The sequence below is a fragment of the Lottia gigantea genome, assembly GCF_000327385.1.
Source record: "Lottia gigantea unplaced genomic scaffold LOTGIsca_52, whole genome shotgun sequence".
NCBI classification, from domain to species: domain Eukaryota; kingdom Metazoa; phylum Mollusca; class Gastropoda; family Lottiidae; genus Lottia; species Lottia gigantea.
In genome coordinates, this window is record NW_008709781.1 from 681210 (window position 1) to 703411 (window position 22202).

Below are 22202 nucleotides of genomic sequence, written 5' to 3' on the forward strand. Positions count from 1 at the left end.
TCAACTGGTTCTACCAAAGGAATTTCTACATTATCTCAAACCTTAATAGGAATAGTAGTCGTTGTAGTAATAGTTGTAGTTGTAGTGATTTTGATTTTGGTGTACTTTTTCAAACAGAATAGACAAAAAGATAAAAGTAAGTAATTAACTTTTCTTATTATGATGGAAATCGAATCCTATGCTCTCAGCTTTTATGGAACGTAAAGGGTTTGAAAACAAAACAAATTGATCCCGATTTTATTAAATATGTCAGTAAATGTAGTGTGTTATATCTATCGGAAACTTGGTTGAAGCCTGGTGAAAATCCCAATCTTGAGGGTTTTAACCCTAGTATATTTGTGAATCGAACTCGCAGCAACAAAAAACAATCTATCTGCGGTGGCCTTGCCCTTTTCGTTAAACCTGATTTCCAGAAGTATTTCCAAACCGAGGAAACTAATAATAACGGAATACTAGTGTCTAAAATTGATAAGCAATTTTTGCAATCTAAAAAATCATTGTATAATATATTTGTGCATATACTCCCAGAACGTTCAAAAGCATACAATATAATTGATGATAACTTTTTTAACATAATTGAAAATCTTGTTTGTAAATATCAAAACTTAGGTGATGTTGTCTGTTCTGGTGACTTCAATGGTAGAACCGGAACACTGCGAGATACTATTTATAATGTTCGTGATTCTAGTTATGCGCCTGATTTAGACTATACATGTGCAAATGAGGTCAGTCAAAGGGTCTCAAAAGATAAAATTGTCAATACGTATGGTAGGAAGATTATAAATCTATGTAAATCAAATTACTGATGCAGATGTGCCTCTGATAGGTTTGTTGGAGACTGGACATTCAGCTCTACAAATGGTCACAGTGTAATTGACTATCTAATTGTACCATATGCATACATAGATTTTTGACTGAACTTAGGTTCTAGATTTTCTTGAGTTCTCGAACCACGCTCCTTTATTATTTGATATTGAATTATTAACAAATGTTAATAATGTTAAATTGACAACTGAAAATTTTAAAACAATAGAGTATCTAAAATGGGATTTGGACCTAAAAGAGGAATTTCTTTCAGAAGTCCATGCTCATTTATCAGTTTGGAAATCATATGTTGATTATCTGAATGTAAACCATTCAAGGTCTATCGCACGACTTTAAAAAAGTGTCATATCGTATATTTGGAAAAAAGATTACAAAATGTGATAGAAAAAAGGTACCTATCTGGTTTAACAATAACTGTAAACAAGAAAAGCAAGCTTTTAGTAAATCTCGGAATGTTTATAACAGAAATAAATCAGATGAGAATAGGAGAAAGTATCATAGAGCCAGGAATAAGTACAATAAAACTAAAAAAAATCACTAAATATAAACATTCAAAAAGTCTAGGTTTAAAAGTGTGAAAGTTAGCAAAGCGCAATCCAAAACAATTCTGGTTTTTCTTTCGAAATCAAAACAATGAAAAGACAAGAACTAACCTTACAATAGACAAATTATTTGATCATTTCAGGGGAATTTTAGGAAAAGCCCCAACAAATAATGCACAAGAAAACCTAACTTATCTAGTAGATAGTGACCAATATGTTTTTAACTATTTAAATAGTAATATAACTGAGGATGAAATTCGAAAAGCAATTCTAAAATTAAAGCGGGGGAAAAGTTCTGGTATTGACGGAATTCCACCTGAATTCTTTTTAGATTGTGGAACATTGTTGATACCAATAATTTCTAAATTATTTAACTATATATTCGACAATAATCAATATCCGAAATCTTGGCTAGAAGGCATTCTCATACCCATCCCCCAAAAAGGTAATTTAGATAATCCCAATAACTGTAGAGGAATCAATCTTAGTAGCGTATTTTCCAAAATATTTTCAAACATAATTAATTCTAGGTTATACAAATGGGCCGAGACAAATAATAAAATTCCTGAATTTCAGTTTGGTTTCCGAAAAGGAAAGAGCACTACAGATGCAATTTTTGTTTTACATGGCATTATATCATCGGTATTGAGTCAAAACGAACGGCTATTTTGTGCATTTATTGATCTTAAGAAATATTTTGATAATATTGATCGACCCCTGCTTTTATGCAAATTACAAGAAATAGGTATTGATACGAAAATAGTTAAAATCATCAAATCAATATATTCTAACGTTAAAATATGTGTAAAGCACGGTAATTTATTCTCAAATTTTTTCGACAGTCATCTAGGTGTTAAACAAGGTGAACCGCTATCCCCACTCATGTTTTTACTATTTATGTATGATATCGAAGAATATATGCATATGGGCTCTTCCACTGATCTTTTTAAAGTAAACACGTATTTGTTATTTATTTTATTACTTGCAGATGATACCGTTCTATTTGCAAAATCGAAAACCATGCTTCAAATTCTCCTCAACAAATTCCATTCTTACTGTGAGAAATGGAACTTCGAAATCAACCCCGATAAAACAAAAATCGTAGTTTTTCAAAAATGAATATTTATAACTTGGTGTTCTTTTATATAAAAATGGTAAATATCACGAAGCTCATGCGTTGCCGAACAAGGTCAAAAAGCTCTTGCTTTGAATTATACATTTTCTTAAAAAAAACAGGCTGAAACAGGTGTCAAAAACTGGGCATCCAATATCAAAGAATGTTTAGATAACCTAGGATGTTCATATTTAATCAAGATAGGATTACTCTGGCGGATTTGCAATCCTAAAGAATCGAATAATTGATCAATTTATAAAAGTGTGGTTTTCCGAAGTTAACAATTCCAGTAAACTTAAGTACTATGCAAGATATTATGAAAGTTTTCTCGAGCTAATTATTTAGACATTATAACAAATAAAAAGTTTCGAATTATATTATGTAAATTTAGATCAGGTTCTCTGAAATTAAATGTTGAAGTTGGACGATACTTAAATATCCAAAAAGTTGATCGAATTTGCGAATGTTGTAATTCCAAAATGTTAGAAGATGAATTTCATTTTATTTTGTGTTGACCACTATATAGAAAACTGAGATATCAATATTTACCCCGTTGGTGTTGGAGTTGGCCATCTTTATTGAACATACTAAGTTTCCAAATTTACCGACAATGTCCATGTTATAAATACAAGTTATTTTTGTGGTTATAGGTATTGCAGAATTGCGTGTGTCATTTTCTAAAAGGGATATCACAGACACAGGTACGTGGGAACTTTTACTTTGTGTATTTAGTCCAAATGTCATCCGTAGATGTATTTCGGTAACATGCTTTGACAGTATTAAATATCATTCTTGTATAACTATGTATGTTGTACATTTAAACAGTACAGAAATATAACTTGCCAGGCAAGGTAGTGTAGGACTTCACCTTCCACCTAAACAAATAGTGTCCAGTCATCAAAGCACTTCGACTCAAATATAAAAGTAAATTGTATGTAGATAATTAACATTGTTGTTTCTGTTGTAAACAAGGGTCCGTAAAAGAGCAACGTAAGAGTTAGCTTGCCAGGCAAGGTAACATACGCCCACTACCAACTGTCAGAAATGAAAACAAAGTCTGTAGTGGTTTAATATGTGAAACCAATAAACCGATTTGTACTAATTTCAAGCTTTACTGAGATCTCATACCAAGTTACATCAAGATCGAATAAAAAAATGTAGTCTCTATCAGGCCTACAAGCCAACTTAGACGCACAGAATTAATTCAAGGGCCATAACTCCAAAACCATTCATCCAATTATTACCATTTTTGAACTAGAGATCTCATCAATATATACATGCATACCAAGTTTCATTGAGATTAGATAAAAACTGCACCCTGTATCATCACTACAAGCAAAATTTGAAGCGTTTTTACTAAGTCAAAGGCAATAACTCCAAAACTATTCATCCGATTATGACCAAATTGAAACATGACCGAGACCTTATCAATATAAACATACATACCAAGTTTCATCAAGATCGAATACAAACTGTAGTTTATATCCTGCCTACAAGCCAAATTTGACTAAGTCAAGGGCAATAACCCTGAAATCATTCATCCAATTATTACCAATTTCGAACCTGACCGAAATCTCATCAATATATACATACATACATACTAAGTTTCATCAAGATGGGATCAAAATTGTAGCCTTAATCGTGCATACAAGGCAAATTTAACGCTTTCTACTAAGTCAAGGCAATAACTCTGAAACCATTCTACCGATTATTACCAATTTCGAACTTGACCGAGATCTCATCAATATATACATGCATACCAAGTTTCATCAAGATCAGATTAAAACTGTAGCCTCTATCGTGCATACAAGAAATGTGGACGGACCGACCGGGGCGACGGCAATATACGTTCACATTTCCACGTGGGCGTATAAATAGCACACAATAGAGTTCTTCTAAAGGTGATTGTCCTATAGACAATAGTTGACCAGGTCAACGTCCTGCACAGTTCTTAGTTCTAATTGTAAATTTGGTCACAATATGTCTGTCGGGGTATTCGGGATATGTCCACCATGGCTTGGTCAGTTCGTGGTCGGGATCGGATATCCACCATTCCTGTTAACTATTGCTTTCGCTTCGGATATATGTCCACCATTTCTTGGATACCATTCTGTGTTTTGTGTTCTGGATATATCCACCATATTTTGGATTTAAGCTATGTTTGGAATTCCACCATGTCTTGTACAATATTCTGTTTTGGTTTTGGATATGTAACTAAACTGCTAGAATACAACTCAATAATACTGGATTAGTTACGTGTCAATTGTTGGATGATTGGTAAGTTTTAGACTTACAAGCGAGTCACATTTTGGTCTCTGCTCTCTGGTAGCGAGCGAGGGTCAGTAGGGAATGCAATGTATGGCCTCCAGATATAATTCAGGATATAATTGATTGGTATCCGGGGCGCTTGGCTCTTTCATGGGTACCATGGGTATCATTTCTGGGATACGATCGGTGGGGACCTTACCAGAGCTTTCACCCTTTTTATCAAAGCGGTTACATGGGGATTTGCATTTTTTCATAAAAGGTTTGATTTTGAAGTTTTGCGACTGGATGAAAGTCATCTAATTCAGATACTAATTTTTCGATAGGGATAGTCTCAGTTCCTTTTAATTTTGGTGGTAATTTAGTAAGCGTATAATTGCCAAATGGGTCGGTAATTGGTTTCCAAATATCGGTAATTGATTTATTAAAATTGATTCATTAAACGATAATAAGAAAATAGATCGCTGTTTTCTTACAGTAGTATACGCTCAGTGACAGCTTTGTCCACACCCTTTTTGTCCGTCGGTCCGTTGGTCCGTCCACAATTGCTCGTAAACACTCTAGACGGGACAATTCTTGACTGATTTAGATAGCAAACACTCATACCAAGTTTCATCAATATCCGTCAAGATTTGCATCCTATGGATTGTTTACGAGCATTTCGATCAGATTTTTGCAATGCTGCTGTCATTTAATCGAATCATATTTTACAGGATCGCGGATGCCGGAAGAAGGCATTGAGAATACTGAGTTCAAAGATGATGGCCAATTGCACCTTACATCTTCACAAGAATCAAATGTTTCCTTAAACGCTAGATTATCATTGGGAGATGAGCATTATAATCGCGGTATTAATCCGAGAAATTCACAGACCGATTTAAAACAGATTTGTTCTAAACCAACAAGTAAAACCCATATTTACCACTCACCTGATGGAAGTCTCATCAATATATCAGCATCATCAAATGATTCAACCTCGAGAAAATCCAGGACAAAATATGAACTTAGTAAATCCAAGACACCAGCACCAGCAAATGAAGCAAGAACATCACGATCAGCAAAAGCACATAATTTATGTCATCCATGTTCATCAAAAGCGGAGTCATCGCACGAATCGCGAAGGCCATTCGATGAATCCAAGCATAGTTCAGGGTCGTCAGCGAAACCATACAAATCAACAGCGGTGATTATTACGACGCGTCAAGACCAATATAATATACCTAACGTTGAGCGTGACCAGGACAACACATCTAATGATGGCCATGTACAAGAAAATTTATCTGCAACTGGGCATGATCACAATATTATATCGGATTATGGGCATGACTCCGATAATTTATCTGATGCAGGGCATCCCCACAATGATATATTTACAGTTGATTTTGACCCAGAAAATATGTTTGATGCCTCATGTTAGCAGGATCAAGATGATATATCTGAAGTATTGTAGTGGCACTGTTGGGCATAACCAAGATAATATATCTGATTATGAGTATGAATCAGATTATTTATCTGATGTTGGGCATGATATATATATATTTACAGTTGATCATTACCAATATAATATTTTTCATGCCTTACGTTAGACATAACTAGGGTAATGTTTTATATGAAGTTTTATGATCCCAAATAGAGGTGAATGTTGTTAAAATTGGTCGTTATTTTGCTATTGTTATTTTGTTTTAAAGGGATTGCAAAGAGGTTTTCATAATCGTGTTTGGAGGACAATGATGCACCATTCCCATTTTCAATCGTCTGTGGTTTCTGCAATTCTACTTGAACTAAGTCTTTAATGACGTCACCCCCGCAAAGGTCTTACACAAGAAAATTTTGAGGGGGTGACGTAATAAAACAGTTTTAGTAGACTTGCAGAAACCGTAGACTGTAATGATGCAAATTGAAGCTATCAATGTCCCCGATACGCATAAACAATTTGAAAGCCTCTTTACATTCCCTCTAATATTAATTTATTAATATTGTTATTGAACTTTTTCTAATCATTTTTTTTTTCATTTTAAATCAAATAATTATCAGTTTTATATAGTTGTTTTTAAACTTTTGAAATGCATCATTTTATAATATAGAACATTAGTGGTATTTTGTGAGCCATTCGGAGTAAACCCTAACATGTACAAATAATATACCTATGTGATAAGACAATTTAATTAGCATATATGGTGAAGATATCTACTATGCGTTAATGATGAGATAGATATTCCACACTCTTCTAATTGATTCTTTCCATGTACTATAAAATCTTTCAATAGTTTTGTGAGAAATATCAAGTAGTTGACATCCATATAAAGGCATGCAGTAAGCCTTGAACAGTTTATACATAGGAATAGGCAAATTGAAATTGCTTTAGAGTAATATTTACCCTTGTCGAAAAATTATTAATAGTCTGTTAATTTGAATATCGTTTGTGTCATATTCTAATGTGTTACCTAAGTGCAATTCAGATTTGACTTATTTGACTAATTGGGTTATCATCAAACTATACATCTTTAATGTTTTTATAATAATATTTTCTGTCATAATTCATGAATACTAATTTACTTTTGTTTGCATTAAAAAGTACATCATATTCTTGAGCGTATTTAGAACATATTATATTTAACATTAATTTTAGAGCTTGTCGAGAAGGTGTCATCAATGTCACATCATCGGCATAGGCTAGAACTCCTGTATACATATGCCCTATGTAGCACCCAATACCACTCTGTCCAAGTCTGGTTAATAACTCGTACAATAGACACTGAATATTATAGGGGAGAGTACTCCTCCTTGCTTAACACCATTACAATGAACAAACGTGCATTTTGACCATCTTATTCTGTTTTTCTGATTTGTATACATATTTATCAGAAATCGAGCAGTGAGTGAGTGGACAAATTCATCCCATTATTAGCAGATTAAAAAGCTTAATTAAGTTCAAGCGGTCAAGTGCGCGACACTAAAATTTGTTACCTGTAAGTTGGAATTCTTATTATTTTGATATTTGATGACTTCGTTGAGAATAAAAGAACATTGTATTGTAGAGTGACCTTCCTTAAACCCAAATTGTAAATTAGAGGATTGTAACACATGGTGATTTTGTTTAAATATAATCCAATCAAATATTTTACCAATAATACTACTTAAAGCTATTCCTCTATAGTTGTTCGATTCATTTAGAGATATTTTCCAATAAAATAAAATGTGGAGATGTATATCCATGATGCAGCATGCTAGACATAAGAAGAGATAATTGAACAGAATACAAATGAATAACGTGTTCAGTTGACAGTCCCAATGCTCCATCCTTCTTGTTATGTTTGAGGTGTCTAATTGTAATACATATCTCCAAAACAGAAACGTCATTCGTGTAAGAGCATAACCCTAAAGCACATGAATTGTGGGTTGCAAAATCAAAGTCAGACAGTCAAACATGTCACTACTCTCATAACTGACACAATTATGCAATTGATTATATTTTGCACCAATATTCTTTTCACCAACATAACCATTAATGTTTCGCCATCATGCTGCTATTTCGGGTTTCGTCATTTTATAATATGTTGAGTTGCCACCATATGAATCTATAATTTTACGTAACACTAGGTTTTGTTCTGAATCCCTATTTTATATGTATTATTTAGCAGTAAAGACAGGTATGGTTCCAGGAAGGGTATGCTTACTCTTCTGATCTATTAATGTCATCATTAAATTAAGCTTCCTTGTGGATTCGGATGTTTGCAACATTTTTTTTTTTATCATAACAATTATAATGATCAGTTCCTTCCCTTGACTATTGAAATTGGAAAATGAATTTTCATCAGTTACGTCCCTTCCACAGTTTATATTTTTAGTGTTCGTTCTTTATGTTGAGCGGCTGTGGCACCAGGCGGTGTATGCTTACCCTTCTAAACACTTGATATCATTATGAAATATTAACTAACTTATGATTGATATACTTCCTAATGAGAAAAGTTCATTAGCTGCCACCAATGTTTCGCCAAGTGATATGGATTTCGGGTTTCGTATTGTGGTTCGGTTCGTTAGTACTTGATTTATTTAATGATCCCATCTCTCTGTTAGTATCTTATAGTCGAGCAAAAATATATGTGCACATCCGGCTTCAAAACAAAAACAAAGGACAAGTGGTAATAAGCGCCAGACTTATTGTGTTATTATAATAAACTCAACAAACATTAAAAAAAATATGGACTGCTTGTGTTCTGAATTGTACCCGGATGCGCAAAAATATATATACTATTGATCCTAAATAGTACCCAATTGATGATTCAATATCGCATTGGCCCAAGTCCTAAGGAAGATAAAGCAATACACTGCTTAACATTTGTGGTACAATAAGATCATCTAAAAAAATTTAATTCTCAAAATATAAATGCAGATACATACATATAAAAAAATATAACAAGATAATATACAAAAAAAAAATATACATTTCATGGATAGATTATGTTAAAAGGAAATGATGAAAATGCATATTCTTACTAATGCAAAGGAAACACATGTAAGGCATGTCATCAACGACTGTACAAGAACTCTTCCGTTATTGCTCACTGCAAAAATAAATGAATTCTGTGAATGTAGGCCAGAAGCGGGATATGGTCGTACACAATCCGTTTAACATCCGTCAATAACCTTCAAACCACAAACTCAATAAATTATATAAGAGTGGCCTCTGAACGAAGTGCTATAGTGATCAACATCTGAAAGATAACTAAGTATCATTTGATGGATCGGTGGTTTTGACAGCTTCGTAGCCATTTGTCCTGTCGGGTATCAATTTGGACAGTTTTTCCTTTCTTTTGTTTTGTTGATACCTCAGTTCTTTCCTTTTCTCTCTTTCCAAAGCACATTGTGTATGATTATAATATAGAATGAAATTATTAACCAAAACTGGAACAGTAAAACCAATTAATAAAAGTCCTGATATAGCAGTCATTGATCCAACAAGATACCCGAGATTGGTTACAGGAGAAACATCTCCATACCCTACCGTAGTCATTGTTATAATGGCCCACCAAAATGCTTGAGGGATACTCGGGAAATTTTCTCTTTCTTCGGCGTAATAGATAAGTGAAGAAAACACCAACATGCCTATAATCACAAATAGTAACATAAGAAGTAATTCGTTTATACTTGCTTTTAATGTGTAGAATAATAGCCAAAGTCCGGGGAAGAAACGCATCAAGCGGAAGATCCTTAATACACGCATAACTCGCACCAATAGTATGAATGTCTTTAATCCAGAATCACCAACAGGAAAAACACCCACCCAGGAAGCGCATATAGCAACTACATCCGGTAATAGAGCAAGAAAATCAATGATATTCATTGGCCGTGTGAAGAAACGTACTTTATATGGACAACAGACAAATCGTACGATTATCTCCAATAAAAAGAATATGAAACAAACACAGTCTATAGTAAAGAGTAACGGATGAACTGGTAACATTTTCTCGTGTGGAGATGATACTGATTGTTCTGGCACGGTTGTGTTTGTCAGTTTATTTGTATCCAGTAATACAACGGAGGTGTTCGTTTCATATAGCGCATCATTGGCTTCATCGACGTTTTGCATTTGGAAGTATTCGTGAGTAAAGGCCACATATGAAAATATTGAGAGGAATACAAATATAACCGATATGGCACCATAGATCTGAAAGTAGAAAAAAAATAGAACTCTTACAAATTTGAAAGCACCATCAAGCCATTCTGATTTATAGCTGCAAATGCTAACGCAGCTTTATATCAGAAATTCTACAGCGAGTTATACATCAAATGAAATCCATGCAGTCAAGGAGCATTTCCAATGTCAATGTTCATAGGTAATTGTAAAGACAATAGAGAACATGTACCAATTTCTAGTACAGCTCTACAGAATTTGAGGATGATTATTTCGATCGATATTGTTTAAGTATGATTTAATGAATAATTATGTACCTTTGACCCAATGTTCCAGTTTGGGTTGTTGACGAATTCCCAAACATGATTTAGATATCTCCTTGATTTTGATTGATGACGCTCATGTCTTATTGACCCCATAGTAACTTGACGATCTTCTTCCAACTTCTTTAGATTATCGAGAGTTTGAGACCACGAATTATAATTCAACCAACAACAATCCTCAATGTTAGATTCTTCGACTCCCCAAAATTCCAACTCGGTTTTTATAGCTGATCCACAAATTGAGGACGGTAGATGGAGCTCCCCGGTTCGAAGGTACTGCAGAATTGCTCTAAAAATCTCTGGATCTCGATCAAAGAAGTAATCCTTTTGTTCTTCTCGGTAGTGTCTTTGCAGGAACGTCTTGTCAGCCAGAGGACTATAGGGAAGTCTATGTAAGGTAGCTCGGTATGTTTCAAACGTTGTTCCACCGATGTTGAAGATCAAAATTTCATTGGACGTGGCTACATTGATAAGAACTTTGCCACTATGTTTCTTAATACTGACGCCAGGCATTAAGGCATGAATTGACCCAAGCTGGGATTTCAGTCTTTTTCCGGACATTTTCTGTTCTGGAAATCTAAGTTGAAATACACTCAAATCTCACCAATAGCATTGAACTAATTTGAACAGTTTAAAACAGTGGTTAGACACACATAAAATACTCTGTTGTGTTCTCTGACATTTACAAAAAGGATATTTACTTTATATTTAGTGAATTCTAATTTGGATAATAAATTTCAAGGTACAATACATATATTAGCTGACACAATGGAATGTTATACACGGTTGGATAATTCTAGGAATGAAGAATGTCTTTTAAAAAGCAGTGTTATTGTTTATACTATACACTGACAAAGGAAACACAATCCTAACAAAGATGATTTAAAGGTGAGCGACGTTATCTTTTTCACTAACCAAGTATGTATGTTCAAGAAAGCAACCATGTCATCTGGAAAAAAAATATTTAAATGCATGAGAGCAAGAAAATTAACTGACGCATAGTAGAAAAAACTGTTCAAAACTTGAAAGCACCATCAAGCCATTCTGATTATAATCTGCAAATGGTAACGTCGCTTTATATCAGAAATTCTACAGAGAGTTATACACCAATTGTATGACAATCAAATAATTCGAAAAATCTTAACAATGTGTTTAGTCAATGGGAAACCAACACCGTGATTTGTGTCATATTGGGTTTTTGTCATCTATTTCATTTTTAAAGAAAGGTCGAAGTTAGTTTCCCAAATTATTTCAGTCACATAAGATGACAATTATGGCCTATTTGTTTGTTAAAGTTGATGACATTTATGTGACAACTATGAAAACTAAGAAAAAGAGATGTAACCATCGAATTGTTTTTTTTTTCACATATATGCTCTCCTGTATATTTTTTTAGAGGTGGGACCCCTTGAAAGTGGGGTCCGTAGACTTGGTTTAGCCAGTCCCTGTGGTAGTTGAGCCACTATCGTGTTTAACACAGGCAGAATTTCTACTACCAAAAGGTAATATCCTATCTGATGCGAAGACAGCTCAGGAAACGTCGCTTTTTGGCATGTAAGCTGCTCCGCTCTACATTGTGATTGAAATAATAAATCATATTAGTGCAATTTTTAGATTTTTAGATTCTTACTAAGATGCAATTTAAGCAAAATTAAGTACACACTTGGATTCTTATGCATCCACAATCTGCAAATTTAAAAAAATCTCAGATCATTCCATTCAATCATATTTGCTGGAATAGTGCTAGAGTTGATTTTGTGTCAATCTTTATACTTCATATTAGTATCCAAAATATAACTCATAAGGTATAAATTGTATTTTGCAAAGGTGAATTATAAAATTTCGAACTATTGAGGCATCATCACCTGTAAATCGTAGTCTTAACAAAATAGTACAATCCTTTAAATATGCTATTCATTTTCTCCCATCCTACAGTTTGGTATGTTTATTTAGTCGAAATAAACAAGGTGTGCTAATATAGATTTTTATATTTCATTATATACGAAGGATAGGGTCCAGCTCAACACCCATGTACGTTACATTAGGATTTTCAACCCAATTTCTATAATATATTTCAATGGATCGGATAAAAATATAAAAAAAATCAGTTACAATAAAGGCATGTACAACAGTGCTGTGGATGTGTATTTATTGACTATGTTCATTGAATTAAGCATGCGTTTTTCCGGGTGAGAATAAACACATAGCGGGGATGTTAACCACGCCCCGTACGTAGCTTCACATGTGATTTGAGATCCTCTACAGTGTAAGCTGTTCAGGTGTGACATCAACATTTAAACACCTCATTTCATATGCATACTGATTAATTAATCTGGTTTTAAAATCTGTACAAAATGGTTTTTTCCATATTGAATGAAATCTTACCTTTATTTTGAAGATTTTTACTTCTTTCACTTTTCCAAAACACTTAAAAAAAATATGTCTCCTTTTGTACTATCATAGTTTATGTTGATGATAGGTTTCAACACGGGACAAAGACTTTCTTCCGTCTCATTCAACCGTGAATCATACACGTAAAATCAAAATTCACACCTCATTCGTGCCATTATATTTACACAAATATGTAGGTTATAGGATCATAATAGCGTGCAAATTATTCACTACCTCAGGCCAATTGAAAACGAAAAATCTATCTTGAATTTGGACAGATATTTTAATGTCAAACTGTCCTCAAATTTAAATCTAAAAGAATGTCAACTAACTCGTTAGAGACATTTAAACACAAGTTACATACATCACTGCATGTCATTAAAAAATAAACTAGGGTTATTTGGTGAATTTTAGTTTACTGTAAATTTTATGCAAAAATAGTTTCCATTTTTGAAGTTGTTTATTAAGTACGAAACTGTTTTAACATCATAAAGATCCATTTTACTGAACACCTTCGGTGAAACCACATCATGATATCAGAAGCCATTTGGAATGAACATGTTTCCTTTGTTAGACTGGAAAATATTTTCAGATTCTTAGTTGGGAAGGGCAATCTATAGGAAAATTATCATTGTTAAGTTGGAAAGGGACTTGTTTTATGATTATCACTGTTAGGTTGGAAAGGGACTTGTTTTATGATTATCACTGTTAGATTGGAAAGGAACTTGTTTTATGATTATCACTGTTAGATTGGAAAGGAACTTGTTTTATGATTATCGCTGTTAGGTCGGAAAGGGACTTGTTTTATGATTATCACTGTTAGATTGGAAAGGAACTTATTTTATGATTATCACTGTTAGATTGGAAAGGGACTTGTTTTATGATTATCACTGTTAAGTTGGAAAGGGACTTGTTTTATGATCATCACTATTAGGATGGAAAGGGACTTGTTTTATGATAATCACTGTTAGGTCGGAAAGGGACTTGTTTTATGATTATCACTGTTAGGACGGAAAGGGGCTTGTTTTATTATTATCACTGTTAGGTCGGAAAGGGACTTGTTTTAATATTATCACTGTTAGATTGGAAAGGAACTTGTTTTATGATTATCACTGTTAGATTGGAAAGGAATTGTTTTATGATCATCACTGTTAGCTTGGAAAGGGACTTGTTTTATGATTATCACTGTTAGGTCGGAAAGGAACTTGTTTTAATATTATCACTGTTAGATTGAAAAGGAACTTGTTTTATGATTATCACTGTTAGATTGGAAAGGAACTTGTTTTATGATCATCACTGTTAGCTTGGAAAGGGACTTGTTTTATGATTATCACTGTTAGATTGGAAAGGAACTTGTTTTATGATTATCACTGTTAGGTCGGAAAGGGACTTGTTTTATGATTTTGCTTTTGTTTGCCTAGACTAAAATTGCTCATGGTCAAGTACATATTATGAGAACTAAACATAGATTCAATATCAATATGTTTTAATATTTCATTGAGACCTTCTCAGCATGCGAATGTTCATTAATGTCGCCCCGGATGTACAGTGAATAGTAGTCAAGTGGGTTGATGTCAATAAATAGGCTGTGTCTATTCAACATATACATCTACACCTGAATAAATCTCATCAACAAATATTTTAAATAGAAATTTGAGAATAAAGAAATTGTTTATTGAAAGAAACACAGATTTTAGTCCATGAGCGTGTACAATTTGAGGTCAGCATTGGCACAATTACATTCATAAAAAGTTTTCGCGCCCAAATATCTTTTTTTTTTTTGATATGTGGACTTTTTGCGTAAATTCGAATTATATTTACATTTTGGAGACCTTCTGAGAATATCATATTCGGAAATAGAAAATTACCGTTTATAAACTAGATGAGAACACCACGCGGTAAATGTTGTTTAAAATGCACTATTTGATCATCGCAAACTGAACCTCTCTGCATTATGTAAATAAAGACTATATCTCATTATTATGCACATATCATTATCATATTTATTTACTATTTATAATTACATTTCATGTTGATTTCTGCTTATGCCAATCACACTAACTGTTCTTTCACTGGTTTATTTCATCACTGTATTTGTTCGGAACTATGCCGCTTTGAGATACGTACAAACACATTATCCATTTCAAAAAAAAATTGTTAGTTTCCGATTCTTTCCTTGAGCAAATCAATTTTATAGGTCATTTAACGACATAAAAAAAAACAAAACAAAAAAAACATGCGTTTTAGATATAATCTTCGAGATATCTTCATAATCATCAGATAGAGCGCAATTTCAGCATTTCAGAATTAAGTGATACGTAAGTGTCCAGATAAAATGAACATTGGAAGTTGAGAATAGTGCAATTCCGGGCCATTGTAACTTACATTATCGGTATTTATGATACCATCGATGATAACCTCCATAAAAATACCGACGACAATGTCAAATAGGTTTGCTTGCATGGAAACGGGAAACTCTTTAATTTGAAGATTATGGACAGCTGATAACTGTACAAGTAAAACAAAACAATTAGAATTCTTAGAATATACATTAGATGTTGCATTTAAATTATTGTGAATACGACAAATTATCTTCATTTTCTAACGCTGCATGTTTCTACTGGAACAAAACCTTAAATATTGTTATAGAAGAAACATACAGCCCAAGGGCTATGTTCTTTGAGTAAGGAAGGTTGTTTCTAAAGTACTTTTCCCGAGAAGACACACTAACTGTTCTTTCACTGGTTTATTTCATCACTGTATTTGTTCGGAACTATGCCGCTTTGAGATACGTACAAACACATTATCCATTTAAAAAAAAATTGTTAGTTTCCGATTCTTTCCTTGAGCAAATCAATATTGTAATCAAGATTGTACATACGCCTTAGCCGTTTTTTTTTTTTTTTTTGGATACGAGAGTTCCACCGGCTCAGCCTTGCATTGTTGTGGAACATCATTACGACACCATTGCGTTTTAGACGAGTATCTGTCCGTTCTGTTCAGTCTTGAGAGTCTCTGCACTCACCACAGTACCTGCTTTATCTGCTATAAGTTTAGCAATTCTTTCTTTACGCTTCTTTTGCTGATACCTCAGCTCATTCCTTTTCTCTCTTTCCAAGGCACATTGTGTATGATTATAATATAGAATGAAATTATTAACCAAAACTGGAACAGTAAAACCAATTAATAAAAGTCCTGATATAGCAGTCATTGATCCAACAAGATACCCGAGATTGGTTACAGGAGAAACATCTCCATACCCTACCGTAGTCATTGTTATAATGGCCCACCAAAATGCTTGAGGGATACTCGGGAAATTTTCTCTTTCTTCGGCGTAATAGATAAGTGAAGAAAACACCAACATGCCTATAATCACAAATAGTAACATAAGAAGTAATTCGTTTATACTTGCTTTTAATGTGTAGAATAATAGCCAAAGTCCGGGGAAGAAACGCATCAAGCGGAAGATCCTTAATACACGCATAACTCGCACCAGTAGTATGAATGTCTTTAATCCAGAATCGCCAACAGGAAAAACACCCACCCAGGAAGCGCATATAGCAACTACATCCGGTAATAGAGCAAGGAAATCAATGATATTCATTGGCCGTGTGCAGAAACGTACTTTATATGGACAACAGACAAATCGTACGATTATCTCCAATAAAAAGAATATGAAACAAACACAGTCTATAGTAAAGAGTAACGGATGAACTGGTACCATTTTCTCAGATGTCCATTGCGATGAGTTATCAGCGGTGGTATTCGGAATCAATTCGTCCAGTGGTTGAACTTGGAAATATTCATGAGTAAAGGCCACGTAAGAAAATATTGACAGGAATACAAATATAACTGAGATAGCTCCGTATATCTGAAAATATAGACCAAAATTGTTATGATATATCATACAAGCAACGAATGGCGATATTAGCATAGAATAGAAATGATTTTTTACATGCTTACATGGATATGTAAGTGGGTGGTTTGCTATGTCTTGATTGATGCAAGCCGGATCCTCTATTTGGGTTTTTACACCACCTCTAATTGTAAATGGACTATTGATATACCGGTATGGAAATGGCGACCTACCTTTGACCACAGATTCCAATTAGGATTATTGAGGAATTGCCAACCATTGTTCAGGTAACGTCTCGATTTCCTGATTAGTTGCTTCTCGTGTCTTATAGACCCCATAGTAACTTGACGATCCTTTTCTAACTTCTTTAGATTATCGAGAGTTTGAGACCATGAATTATAATTCAACCAACAACAATCCTCGATAGTAGATTCTTCGACTCCCCAAAATTCCAACTCGGTTTTTATGGCTGATCCACAAGTTGAAGATGGTAGATGGAGCTGCCCGGTACGGAGATATTGCAGAACTGATTTAAATACATTGGGATCTCTATCGAAAAAATAGTCACCATGTTCCTTTCTGAAGTGTTTCTTCAAAAACATATTGTCCGTCAAGGGACTGTCGGGGTTCCGGAATAGCGTATCACGATATGTTTCAAATTTGGCACCACCAACGTTAAAAAGCAGTGTTTCAGTCGAAATAGAAACATTAAAGGCAATTTTACTTTTAGGGTGGTTCTTCTTCAACAATGCATTGAGAGAATCGGGGTGAGTTTTGTTACCGGACATTTTATTTCCACCAAAGTACCAACGATATCTGAAATGCTAAAGTGACGTTTTATTTTTAGATAGTGATGGATGGTGTCAAATTCATTCCCATTCTCGGAAACAACCAATAAAAACTTAAAACACACTTGCCTAATTATCCATGAATATGTATCTGAACTGAAACATAAGAAATATTCTTCTGCTTCAAGGAGAATCAGGTCAAATATGAGATGAATTAAATAGTCATTTACAATGGGTGATGAAAAGAACAAAAGATGAGCCATAGATACAGTTCGTGAATGTCCACACATTTGTCGCTTCATTTATGCCCGGTTCGTCTTTAATCAGGCTCAATCGAATTATATAAGGAAATTCTTTGGATGACCTATAATCTTTGAATTTGTAAATGTTTTACTTGTGGCTTGAATATGCTTTTTTACTATCAAAAGATACACACAGAACAAATATATTAATCCACTTACCTGACTCGACCAACTCTGATATCCAAAAACCGCCGAAGTGATGTGTTCTGATAAAACACCATGCCTCATGAATATTTACTATTATACCACAACAAAGACCATTTTAACAGTTTTCAATAGGAGTGGGGTGAATCTATAAAAAGACTGCATTAATGTGGTTCTAATTTTGGATTTAATATTATCAACTATTACCTTCATTTAAAAATGGGCCTTTACTATTCGTCTAGTTATGTATTAAATTAAGGATTAAAACAGATTAGCAATTTCAATTGTTTCCTATTATGTTTCACACCGTGAAGATTATTTTTCAAAAAAACAATATATTCCGATATCCTGTCGTTCGGCTAATTATTCAGATCATGAAAAGGGTGTGCAAACAAAATTGAGTAATTAAGAAACTTAAACTTGACCCACGCACATTTGACAGTCCCTTCGTCCTCTAGGATTTTGGTGAAGATATCTGGTAATATTTAAAGGGGGATTATGATTTTTTTCGTAGGTCCAAAATGTTTCTTGCTAAATATTTTGAAAACTTTACACTAAAATATGGAGAAATGTGCCTCTTAGCTATAATTCTTAACTAGAAAATTAACGCCAAAACTGTTTAAAAAGTTGAACGCTCCAGTTTGCTTTTAATCATTTTAAAGGTTTCAACTAAAAAAGTCATTATGAGGCCTAACGCCAAACTAGTTTAAGCTGCTTACTCAACAATTAGTACACTCCCTTTTTAATTAACCTTTTTAAAAAAATTCTGTTTGATCAAGTAGATGCATACATGTAAGTAGCAATATTCTCTGGTATAATTTACGACGTATTTTGATAATGAAAATTTTGCATACTGTCCCTTTAAGGATGAAACCTTTGAAAAATCGAGTTATTTCCCCTGTTAGAAACTCATTCGATTTTTAGATCGCAAACACTTGAGAGACACATGCTAATAACATAACAAAAAACTCGCCTGACCTAGCAAGCAAAAGAGGCGGAGCTTAAACTGAACTCAAAATATAGCAATAGTTTTAATCGATATGAATGACTTGAGGTTGTGCCTGTGCTTTTCACCATTCTCTTGCTCTTTTTTGTAAGGAGAATACAACATAACTTGAACTGTGCAAGGGACTGACATGTAATCAGCAGTTACATTTCATATCACTTAATCCAAGTGGGACAAAGATTTAAGTACAAGATATCACAAAAATGTATTAAATTTTACCCATCAGATCAAATTTTAAATTTTATTTCTTTGTAAGCTTCGTTTGATCGTTCAAATTCGACAAAATAACGTGTATACGATGTTATCCTGATAACATGACAACTATGCTTGGTGTGCACCAAACCGAAGATTTCGACTTTTCTTTTCAATTGAATTTCAACAATATTTAGATAATTTCAAAATGAAAATATTTATCTTCCATCCCTGACATCAGGTTGGATTTCCTTTGTCAACACTCTCTAGTCATGCCAGGGTCGGGATTGGCGTCGGCATACATGCACATGATTATTGTTTTTTGTCTGTTAAAATGAAATGTAAGCTAGTTTGTCGATCTACATTAATATATTTCTTGATATTTTATATATGAACCGTAATTAAACCATTTGAGTGATCTAGAATCAAATTTTACATGATAATGGCACATTCAAAGTCAAAGAGTTTTGAACTTGACTTAGATATCATCAATTAACCCCTGTTATGTTTTTTAACATATAACATGATTGTTGACCCAATAGATATAGATATATATATATATATATATATATATATTTACATTACAATAGAAACGTTTTCTATGGAAAAGTGTTAAGACTAATTTTGTCTTTCGGCTTGACCTAATCGTTGACAAGGTTAACCATTTTGTTAGTGTAAAAGATATCCAAGTTACCAATATATTGCCATATACCTTAAATATTATTAATTATAAAGTCATACCCCACAGATAACCGAAGTATACTATAATGTGACATTTGTCAAGATGTCAGGATGGACTATGACAATGTCTGAACATCAATGACAACCTCGGTCTTAATCGGATATATACACTCAAAAGTATTTTCTTTCGATATCATTTTTTTTGATTTTTTGTTTAATTTATATCGAGCTTCGTGAAGACTCTCTCGTTCTAAAGCAGACTGACAATGACTATAATATAGTATAAAATTATTTACTAACACTGGGACCGTAAAACCAATTAATAACGGTCCACATATTGCCGCTGCCGACCCGATCAGGTATCCCACATTTGTAACAGGAACGACCTCACCATATCCGACCGTCGTCATGGTAATTATAGCCCACCAGAACGCTCGTGGAATATCTGGAAATGTTTCTCTGCCCTCGGCGTAATAAATAAGGGATGCAAACACCAACATTCCTATGAACACAAACACCAGCATCTGAAGTAGTTCATTAATACTGGCTTTCAAAGTGTAAAACAGAAGCCAGAGTCCGGGTAAAAATCGCATCAAACGGAAAATCCTAAATACCCTTACTATTCGACAGATTGCTACAAATGAGTTAAGAACTCTGTTAGGACTGGGATAACCACCAAATCCAATCGCAAAAAATGCCACAACATCGGGGAGAAGAGCTAAAAAGTCTACAATATTCATAGGAGTTACACAAAATTGGAGTCTACATGGGCAACAGATAAACCTCAGTATCATTTCTAACGCAAAGAAACTGAAGCAGATACAATCGATGGTAAATAGTACTGGATGAACATCCAGATGGACATGGTTAAATATGTATCTATCTGGTTCTGTGTCCGTAGTATTACTCCTTTCCGTTGACTCATCCAGGAAATTCTCGTGTGTCTGTGACACAAACGATATAATCGACAGGAATACAAACACAATCGACAATGCTCCGTATATCTGAAACGAATTAAAAACGAAATGAATGTTTGTCGATATACCAATCATGTTTCTAGCAAGTGTCTACATATGATCTTTAATGTCAAACAGTTAAACAGTCAGAGTAGCAGATGAAAAACATGCATCTAAGCGTGAACGATCTCAATTGACTTTGATTATAATTAAAAACAGAGCTATGCCTACGCCTAATAATTTTCTTTTTAAAATCGTATAAATGAAGATTATTTTCTACATAATATGCCAATCTGAAGATATAAACTGACAATTTTTTTTCAAAATATGAAGCCCACGAGACTGTCATTTATCTGTCATATTTAGAACAAGCAATTGCATACTCATTTAACAAGTATAGTAACTTCTAGTCGTAAATATGGCCGACCAATTGCTGTTTCTTTAATACAAAAAAAAGAAAAGCATCATAAATTTAAGCCAATCTTCATCTTCAAAATCTGTCAAAGAGGAAGAACAACAAAACGAATTGAATGAACAACTATATTTATTTTCAATTAGATATATTACCTTTGAACTTGTCGACCAATTCGGATTACTCAAAAATTCCCACCCATGATGTTTTAGTGTTTCCCATTTGCCCTGTCCATGATGAGGATGGGGTTCGCTATGATGGTTTTTGGTCAGTCCAATAGACTTCTTTCGATCTACTTCTAGTTTTGTTAGTGACTGAAGAGTTTGAGTCCAGGAATTATAATTCAACCAACAGCAGTCTTCGATATTCAGTTCTGATATTCCCCAAAAATCCAACTCCGTTTTAACAGCAGAACCACATAGTGATGAGCTGAGGTGAAGCTCCCCGGTTCTGAGGTATTGAAGAACAGATTTAAACACGTCAGGATCGCGATCAAAGAAATATTCACGGTCATCTAATTGGTAATATTTGTTCAGAAAACTATCATTTGATAAGGGACTTTGTGGTATTCTTCGTAGTGTAGATTTATATGTTTCAAATTTGGTGCCACCAATATTGAACACCACCTTGTCGTTGGATGTTGACATATTTATCAATATATTACCATTGTTAGCTAGCCTGTAGCCTGGCATCAAGGCATTCATTGTCTGGCCATGTCGTAGAGCAAACATAGTGTGCTTATGTTAGAACTGTTCATATACAGCATATAG

The 22202-nt window shown here is 33.9% G+C and overlaps 1 protein-coding gene across 1 annotated transcript; it reads right to left on the reverse strand.

Annotated features, from left to right (window-relative positions):
* Window positions 1–598: 598 nt before the first annotated feature.
* LOTGIDRAFT_179090 (hypothetical protein) lies at window positions 599–22079 on the reverse strand (the record flags this gene model as incomplete). Its single annotated transcript, XM_009062597.1, has 6 exons — window positions 599–663; window positions 9610–9813; window positions 16405–16966; window positions 17185–17526; window positions 20330–20334; window positions 21992–22079. The coding sequence occupies 6 exons, from the start codon at window positions 22077–22079 to the stop codon at window positions 599–601; spliced, it is 1266 nt and encodes a 421-aa protein (XP_009060845.1).
* Between the last annotated feature and the right edge of the window lie 123 nt (window positions 22080–22202).